The 9,527-nt window shown below is 44.2% G+C and overlaps 1 protein-coding gene across 1 annotated transcript; it reads right to left on the bottom strand.

Moving 5' to 3' along the window:
• Window positions 1-1,130: 1,130 nt before the first annotated feature.
• Window positions 1,131-7,975, bottom strand: LOC124804873 (acanthoscurrin-2-like). Its single transcript, XM_047265240.1, has 2 exons — window positions 7,871-7,975; window positions 1,131-1,829 (listed from the first exon to the last, which is right to left on the bottom strand). Exons 1-2 carry the CDS (start codon window positions 7,880-7,882, stop codon window positions 1,398-1,400), a joined length of 444 nt encoding a protein of 147 aa, XP_047121196.1. The 5' UTR covers window positions 7,883-7,975; the 3' UTR covers window positions 1,131-1,397.
• Between the last annotated feature and the right edge of the window lie 1,552 nt (window positions 7,976-9,527).

The raw sequence follows: 9,527 nt of genomic DNA, 5'->3' as shown, positions 1-9,527 counted from the left end.
TGGCGTCCAAGCCGACGTGCAACAGTCGGGTCGTAACTTTGTCCGATCGCTACCTAGGATGGCCGCGTCACGCCGTCGTTTGTTTCGGAGCTTGTATAGAGGAGTCGTTGGCGCCCTTTCCGTTGTTTAGCACTGAGGCCCACAGGTCGTCTAATTTCAGTCCTCCTTCTTTTCTGTTGAAATTGTTTTTGTGTCTTTCCGTACATCTTAGCAGAGAAATGATTGGAACTTGATATATCTGTAGTATCAGAAAATTGAGTTGTGTGGTCCACTGATTCCAGTGCATCATCTACTACTGCCGATTAATCTGTGTTGCCCAGATGACAATTACTCTTGTGTTCTTGAAGCCAGGTGTGTATACTTCTTTTTGTAGTTCCTATGTACGCTTGACGACATGTAAATGTATTTTGTTTATTCTTGTTGTGGCAAGTGCAGGGCATAGGTAGTTTTCAATGTTGAAATATTCTTGCACCTTTCTCGCCAATTTAAACTCAGTGGAAGCCTACATTCTACGAATAGAAGTAATACTGATACGGTCAGAGTCTTGTTGGGGTGATGTTTACACATTAGCGGAGCTACAGATCTTTCTTTCATTAATGTTGATCGTCGCTTGTAACACATTTTTGTGTTAAATTTGCACTGTAAGTATTTTCAAGCAGTATAACTACAAATGAATCTTTTTAAGAGAGAAAAGAACTACAACTTTTATTTAAAATTGTCAGTTGATTTGCTACTTCCTCAAATACAAACTTTACAGAAGTCAGGAGAAAGTTATGTATTTCTTGGCTTGTCACAGCCCGTCATGAACCTCTTTTCAGTATATCCTATTTTTATAAAATACTGGAGGGCTAGAATTCGCTGCCCATCAGTTAGCTCGCTGGCTGGCCAACTCGTCAGACGTCCCTACTGCGAGTGTTTAACGCTCCCGTGACCCACTTAGTCCCCCCTGTCTGCGAGCGCTCGGCCAGGGCAGCACCATCACACAAGCTGTGGCTCGTTTACCTGACAGGCCACACTGTCATTTGTTTACTCACCCCTGCCTACCGCCGCCCACGGCTGCTAGCAGATGGGGGCTCTAGTCAGGACAGTGTAGGCTAGATATTCAGGATGATACAATAACACACAATATATTTAGAAAAGTATATGGTTTATTTCAACTTATTTTGCAGAACAGAGAGACCAGGAGACTAATGTAAAAAATTGGATTTACGGAGAAGAGTTTTGTTACACAGCCAGAAAAATGCTGTCCCTAGATGACTTAGTAGGGCAAGCTACAACTGAACGCTGCACACATGTGCACTCGCTCAAATTAGGGGTCTCGTAAATGTTGCTGGAATATGTGCAATGGTGTGTGGAAGATGGAGAAGAAGGGACAGTGAAGAAGCGAGAAGAGGCTCTCAGCCATGGTGACCGTAGCCAATGCCGTGGCCGAGACCACCGTAGCCTCCGTAGCCACCGTAGCCGCCTCCGAGTCCACCGTAGCCGATGCTGATGCCTCGGGAGTAGCCACCGTAGCCGATGCCGTGGCCGAGACCACCGTAGCCTCCGTAGCCACCGTAGCCGCCTCCGAGTCCACCGTAGCCGATGCTGATGCCGCGGGAGTAGCCACCGTAGCCGATGCCGTGGCCTAGACCGTAGCCTCCGTAGCCGCCATAGCCGCGGCTCAGGCCGTAGCCTCCGTAGCCACCGTAGCCTCCACCGTAGCCTCCGTAGCCACCGTAGCCTCCGCCGTAGCCTCCGTAGCCACCCAGCAGGCCTCGCTTCTGCACTGTCTTCTCCTCAGTAGCGCTGCAGTAAGCTGCCAGCACAGTCAGCAACAGGGCTGTGGTCTGTGAAGGAAGGAACTACAATCAGAACACTGAAGAAAAGTAGGGTGCACATCACCAAGGTAGAGGTAAGACAATTATGAAATAAGCTATGTGGGCTATCGAAAAGCCAGCGATTTCTTGTATAGTAGAAACTGTTGCATGTGGAAGGAATTGGAGGATTACGAATACCGCTGACTTCCCTTAAGTCAGACACGAAGACATACAAGAAATCATAGCGAGGGACAAGATGTATTCGATACTCTCGCTGGCGAACTGCCCCAATGACAATAAGAAACTGGAAGAATGTGGAAACTGCTGAGTAGGCTCGAACGCGCAAAAAAGAAGATAGGCGAGTAACGAAACGTTTCCCTAATTCAGAATCTGATGAGAGATAACGAAGCGGAGGAATACGAAAACTATCGACTCGGCCCGACTCGGGCACGAACTGCAAGCGAGAAAGAAAACAGGTGAGTGACGAAGCGTTTCAGGCAGTAACGAAACGGTATTTCGAGTCTCATGGAATACTCGTTACTCAGAATATCAAGAGTCAATGCCAGCTAATAAATAAATAAAAAAAAGACGTCAGATAATGCCGGAACGTTATCAGCAGCACTCAGGCTTTCTACCGATGTCCAGATGGCACAAATAAATTCAATATCTTCGTCGACAACGATAACAGTTAACATGCATTGAAATTTTTTGTGAATTGTCGGGCATCTTACTGCAGTGTTGGGGAGAGGATTTCAGTGAGCTCTAAGTGTATGGGTCGGCATTAAGTAGTCATCCATCCACGTATAACAAGCAGTTTTGATTCTCGTTCCGTTAAGTAGCATCTCAAGTCAGGATCAGTACAGTTTTCTTCAACTACGAAAACCCCATTGTGAGTGGATACACTAGCATTCGCATGAAAATTTTGAGAGTCCCTCCATTTTTATTGAATTACTTTGCAAGAAAAATTTTAGCAGACCATTGTCATGTACTTTTAGGTAGACTCAACTCACCATTATTTAATCACTCACCGTCGAAGTGTCAAAGATTATTTTGTCATGAGGACGTTTTGCCAAAAGATTGGTGGACTTTAGTACGCGACAAGTAACTGATCGGTTGAGTTTATCAGTGACGAGCCACATATTTGTATCGACAGTGTCCGACATTCTGAAGAAAACTGCTGGTATGCGTTGCTGGGCTATTGTCGTAGCAGTTGCCCTTATGAGGACCACGCGATGTGTATGCTGCTATCAAGTAGAAGCGCTGGAGACCATGCTGTTGGGCACCCTACATCCTACATCATCATTGTAATCAATAGTATCTTCGTGCGTGATCGTAAGGTTGGGAAAATTACATTCAAACAAGAACGAAGATTAGCGTTGAATGTCTTGTTGAAGAAATGATCGTTAGAGGTGGAGTACGAGCTAAAGGGACTCGCGGAAAACCTAAATCTGGGTGACCGTCGGTGCTCACTCGTTCTAACTGCTAAGTCTCATTACTATGTGAAATGTTAGAGTTGACAGCAAGATGCTACATATCCCCCCAATCTCAGGAAACCGTTTTCTGCAGTAAAGTAACGGAGTATTGCAACGCAGTCCAAATATTGAGACTCAGGTGGTGGATATAGGGAGAAACTTAGGACGCCACCAAAAATGCGGCTTATAAGACAGTACAGCTGATGTACAAAGGATGTGAAAACTGTTTCTGTTTATTTTACGTGGGGCAAACCAAATATTGAAGCACCTATCACCGCTAGAATTCACTTCTTAAAGTAATGTAAGACTTACACACAGATCTTAAATGAGTTGCTGAATGTGATGTTAAGATGTGAAGCAGCTTGATTTATATCTCTGTGTTCCGATACTGCAGATGTTTCCGATTGCGGTACGAGTATGCTGATTTATCGTTTGTCCTGCGGCAGTCGTGGAGCGTGCGGTGGAGGGAAGTGACGGCAGGCAGGAATTAACTGGTTCCGCCGAGTGAGCGCTTTCCATTTCGAACAACAGGTTTTGGCGTGCGTTCCCGAAGAGATGACTAAGACGCGGGATAGCTGAGAGCACTGTGGAAGTGAAAGTCGATCCTAGAGAATATGACACGCCCAAGTTTACAAACGTACCTGACCCAGCCGTGAAGAGTGCGGACTGCCTCTGCAAGTACTTAAGAGCCGAGGCCAACATTCCAACGTACCCAGCTGGAGCAGAGAGAGAGAGAGAGAGAGAGAGACAGAGAGACAGAGAGACGACTGGGAGACACAGAAAAGAACCGACAGCTAGAAGTTGGATCTGTGAACCTACTAGAATTGTGTCTTACCAATCAGTTTCGATATGTTGATGTTGCTGCAAGCGTTCTGTACGTTCAAGAGCTTCTAACAAAATCTGCCAGGAGAACGAACATCCGGAAAAGAGAATATAGCGAAACTTCAGGCGTGGTTCTATTGGGAACGAGCGACTTGGAGTGGTAAGACACTATACTCGCATTCTGACAGACTGTGGTTCAAATCTCCATCCGGTCTAGTTTCCCACGATTTTTCTAAATCGCTTTAGGAAAGTTCCAGAATGGTCCCTTGAAGCGAACAAGGTTGATTTCGTTCCCATGCTACCACATCCGAGCTTGTGCTGCGTGTCTATTGTTATCTACGTCGACGGGACACTAAACTCTAATCTGCTTTCTGTTTTATCGGTGTGTAAGTTGCGACGTGTATCATGTGCGCCAGGAAGAATTGAAACAGAGTAGATTGAACAAAGAACACTCTCAAATGAAGTAGAAGAGAGCGCTTGGGTATCTAGTGTACACTGCTGCCCCTCCATCCCCACCCCCCTGCCTCATGGCTGTGAAGCTGTTATGGTTGTCACAAAAAATTTACAAATTAATGGCTCCTTCCAGAAGTAGTCACCAAGAAAGTCGGGTAAACTGACTACAGATCCTCTTGCAGTTATTAAACCGAGAATGCTGTTAGCAATGTATAACGAACTGCAGATTTTTGGTGTCTGTCTGCTTGTAAGATGATCTATTCGCATTGCAAGTAGAACCATATGAACAGCAGCCCTTTACAGTTATGTGTTTTAGAGAAACTGGATTCTTGTAAATGAGTAAGTCGTGTATTGAGGTATTGCCCTTACACACTTTATCAGCTTAGTCTGTTCCCGCAAGAAAAGTACTCTTACTAGTAATTAGAAACAACCGACTGTTGCATTTCGAATCTTCTTCCCTTTCCACAATTACATTCTTTCAATTGTTTCATTGTCGGCAGGAGTTTAGTGTATTAGTGGTCACATGACATTTACGAGGCTCCTGCACATAAAAGAATATGTCGGACAAACTACAAGAGGAGAAAATAGTACGACACACATTAGAAGAGCAATTTATTTACTTGCTACTCGATCACCAGAGTAAGAAGCAAAATGTTAAAGTGTGAATCCTTAGTATTAAGGACAACAAGGACAACTAAGGACCGGCAAAACCTGTAAAATGCCCAACAGGCACACTTACACTGATATTAGCGTTCAGTATAGAGTAGAAGGTGAGAGAACAGAGTTCTTTGTAAGCTTCTGCAGCTCTGGAAGTAATCACAGCTTAATTTCTCGATCTGTTCTCCACTGATACATGAAAATCGTTGTTTGTGGGCTTACGAACAGTTCTGACTTAAAACTAGCTGAGTGCATTGGACCTAGTCTTTGGGTGGCGGTAATATGCGCCCAAGAAGACTATGGAACAAGCGTCGAGACAATGCGTATGCCACGTACGCCGGGATGTCTACTATGCAGGCGCACTACAGTAGGTATTGCGGAGCGCTGTTATGTACAGGGGACGGGCGTTTGCTAGGAAATATGTGTGCATTTTTAATCCGAAAACTAAATGCATAAAACTACAGATTCTCAAAAGAAATCACATACTGTATGTTGTGGTTCTCCCTTTTCTTGCTTGCTCTACCGTTGTGAGGCGTGCCGAGCGTAGATATATATGTAAAGTCGCTGTTTCTAATGAAGCCATTGACGTAAACATAATTTGTAAATTCCTTTGGTCAGACCTGCTTCATAGTTCTTGCAACTAAAATGCACATATAAATAAACAGTTCAGGCATGAATTCGTCTACTATGGAACATACGGCGTGATGACCTCTGAAATTTATTTTTATCTACAGTGAGGCTCTATTTAAAATCACAAAAATGGTTCAAATGGCTCTGAGCACAATGGGACTCAACTTCTGAGGTCATTAGTCCCCTAGAACTTAGAACTATTTAAACCTAACTAACCTAAGGACATCACACTCATCCATGCCCGAGGCAGGATTCGAACCTTCGACTGTAACGGTCTCGCGGTTCCAGACTGCAGCGCCTAGAACCGCACGGCCACTTCGGCCGGCTTTAAAATCACACGTCCAATGAGTATGGAAACGGACGGAAAAACACAGTCTTCAGATAGTTTCTAGGTTTTTTGTGTATCACTAGAACCACTGATAGTAAACTTCGGTAACGTTATTAATTTTACAAACATTGAGACACATTAAAGTCTGATGACAGGATTGTAAGCCGAAAATCGGTTAACTAAATAAATTAATCCTGTAGAAGATACACAAATCTGTACTTTACATTATAGACGTTCAGGAAGATTGGAATTTGTGACGAAAGGAATGGTACATATAAGAAGACATGCATCAACATGAAACTGTTTTTATGCAGTTAAAAATAGCTTTACTACGAAGAGTACAGATACACTGAATGCAATGTGCACAGTGAGGTCGCCTGATCTGTTTTTTGTGCTTCAGTGTATGTCGTTGTCAGTGGTTGCGTGGCTGTCCAGAAATAATTGGACAAGAGGGCGGTATCTCTCGGAAGTTAGAGCCACGGTAACTCTGCAGAGTTACGTATCACTGAACTCTAATTGGAAATGTCGTTGGTTGCTGTTAATGATTTAAAGCCGTTAAAATGATCGCATCTTAAAGTAAACTCTGTTTGCAATTCGACAGGACTACACTGTGGATCTAACCAGAAGTAAATAAGAGTGCTTGCACTTGCGAGAGACTGCAAAAACGCCGCTCGTATGCAATTCAGTGTCACCTGCAAAGGCATAGGCTCTCACGCAAAAGTTCACTGAAACTGTGCTGTGAGTAAGACGTTGCTCAGAAGATGAGCAGAACATTAAGTACTGATAGGATCTAAAGGGAAGATTTATACTTTGTTGAAGTAGGCGAACAAGCAGAAAGAATATGAGCATGAAAAATTACCGGAATAGGGTATATAGTGCACAATACTAAAGATTATCTGAGAGACCACTATTATCCTACAGTGCCCTTTACTAACAATATAAAATGGAGTTTAAACATCTTCTTCGCTGTTGCGATCTGATTGATTCATTTTTCACCGTCAGAGACTAGGAATTTCAATCACAGTGCTATTACACGTAGTGAAATAGCCTTCAGCTACGGGATTAAGAGTTTACAAATTAAGTCAACCAAAAAGTTTGCAGATATTAAGAGGAAAAATCAGTTACACTCTACTGCATAAACACCGAATGACATGATGCAATTTGGTGGTAGAAATATATGGAAACTGTAATTTGTTCACGAAAGACATTGCTTATAAAACGCTTGTACAATGTTTAGTGGATTTCTGGGTGTCTGTTTTAGGTTGGCCAAACGACGAAAGACTGCACGAATGGTCACAGGGATGTTTGACACGAGGGAGACTCTTACAAAAATTCTGTAAAATGTAAACTGACAGGTACACGACGAGAGACGCTTGGTATATAGAGAAAACCTGCGTGGAAAATACCAAGAACCTCTTTGTACCATGGAAATTACGAATATCCTTCTGCTATCTACATATGTATCTCGTAGATAAAACATTAGATAAAAACAACAAGTGACGTAGACGTGTGGAAATTAGTTTTCATACGTAAGTGGAACTGAGAGAAACGTTAATCAATGATAGATTGGAAAATATTCAGTGGTTTATGGAGCATAGATGTAGATGAGTACAAATGTAAATGTAGATACAAGTGAGTGTAGATGTAGGTGCAGATGTAGATGAGTGCAGATGTAGATGAGTGTAGATGTAGGAGAGCAGAGCACTCACCAGAGCCTTCATGGCGAGAGCGTGCGGTGGATGTCGCCGGTGCAAGAGCAGAGGAGGCTGTGATGGTCATACCGGCGCCGGCAGGCTTTATATAGCGCGCGCTGTCCACCCCACGCCGCAAAAAACGGCCGCCGGGACACCCTTCTAGCGGCGGTGAAAGGCGTGCCGCTCCACGCGCTCTTCCGTTCAGCGAGCCGTGTGTGTGTGTGTGTGTGTGTGTGTGTGTGTGTGTGTGGCGGCATGGAAATCGAGCAGCGCTTACGCAAAGGCGGGCCGGGGCCTCGCACAGCGTCCGGTCAGGGGCGCGACGAACGCTCCTAGAAGAACCACGTGTTCTCCCGGGCCGCTACCAAAGGTCACCGGTATCTCTTAGACTATGCGGCCGCATCCACAAATTTCCTCACTGTGTGCTCGCAGGACACACCACTAAATTCGTTCTCAGCTACAAGCCAAAACAAATGCAGAAGAACATGCCATCTTTTTTTGGAGAAGTCCCACAAGAATTCGTTCTTGGGTTCATAATATTAATTCTCTTAAGAAATATGCGATATGGAAATATTACCGATAGGACTATACAGGGTGGTCCATTGATCGTGACCGGGCCAAATATCTCACGAAATAAGCGTCAAACGAAAAAACTACAAAGAACGAAACTCGTCTAGCTTGAAGGGGGAAACCAGATGGCGCTATGGTTGGCCCACTAGATGGCGCTGCCATAGGTCAAACGGATATCAGCTGCGTTTTTTAAAAATAGGAACCCCCATTTTTTATTACATATTCGTGTAGTACGTAAAGAAATATGAATGTTTTAGTTGGACCACTTTTTTCACTTTGTGATAGGTGGCTCTGTTATAGTCACAAACGTATAAGTACGTGGTATCACTTAACGTAACATTTCACCAGTGCGGACGGTATTTTCTTCGTGATACATTACCCGTGTTAAAATGGACGGTTTACCAATTGCTATAAAGGTCGATATCGTGTTGATGTATGGCTATTGTGACCAAAATGCCCAACGGGCGTGTGCTATGTATGCTGCTCTGTATCCTGGACGACATCATCCAAGTGTCCGGACCGTTCGCCGGATAGTTACGTTATTTAAGGAAACAGGAAGTGTTCAGCCACATGTGAAACGTCAACCAAGACCTGCAACAAATGATGATGTCCAAGTAGGTGTTTTAGCTGCTGTCACTGCTAATCCGCACATCAGTAGCAGACAAATAGCGCGAGAATCGGGAATCTCGAAAACGTCGGTGCTGAGAGTGCTACATCCATATCGATTGCATCCGTTCCATATTTTATGCACCAGGAATTGCATGTCGACGACTTTGAACGTTGTGTACGGTTCTGCCACTGGGCACAAGAGAAATTACGGGGCGATGACAGATTTTTTGCACGCGTTCTATTTAGCGACGAAGCGTCATTCACCAACAGCGGTAACGTAAACCGGCATAATATGCACTACTGGGCAACGGAAAATCCACGATGGCTGCGACAAGTGGAACATCAGCGACCTTGGCGGGTTAATGTATGGTGCGGCATTATGGGAGGAAGGATAATTGGCCCCCATTTTATCGATGACAATCTAAATGGTGCAATGTATACTGATAACCTACGTAATGTTCTACCGATGTTACTACAAGATATTTCACTGCAT

This window comes from Schistocerca piceifrons, chromosome 1 (genome assembly GCF_021461385.2).
Source record: "Schistocerca piceifrons isolate TAMUIC-IGC-003096 chromosome 1, iqSchPice1.1, whole genome shotgun sequence".
Lineage (NCBI taxonomy): Eukaryota > Metazoa > Arthropoda > Insecta > Orthoptera > Acrididae > Schistocerca > Schistocerca piceifrons.
Note: the sequence above shows the minus strand (reverse complement) of the source record. Positions and strands in the feature narration are given on the sequence as shown.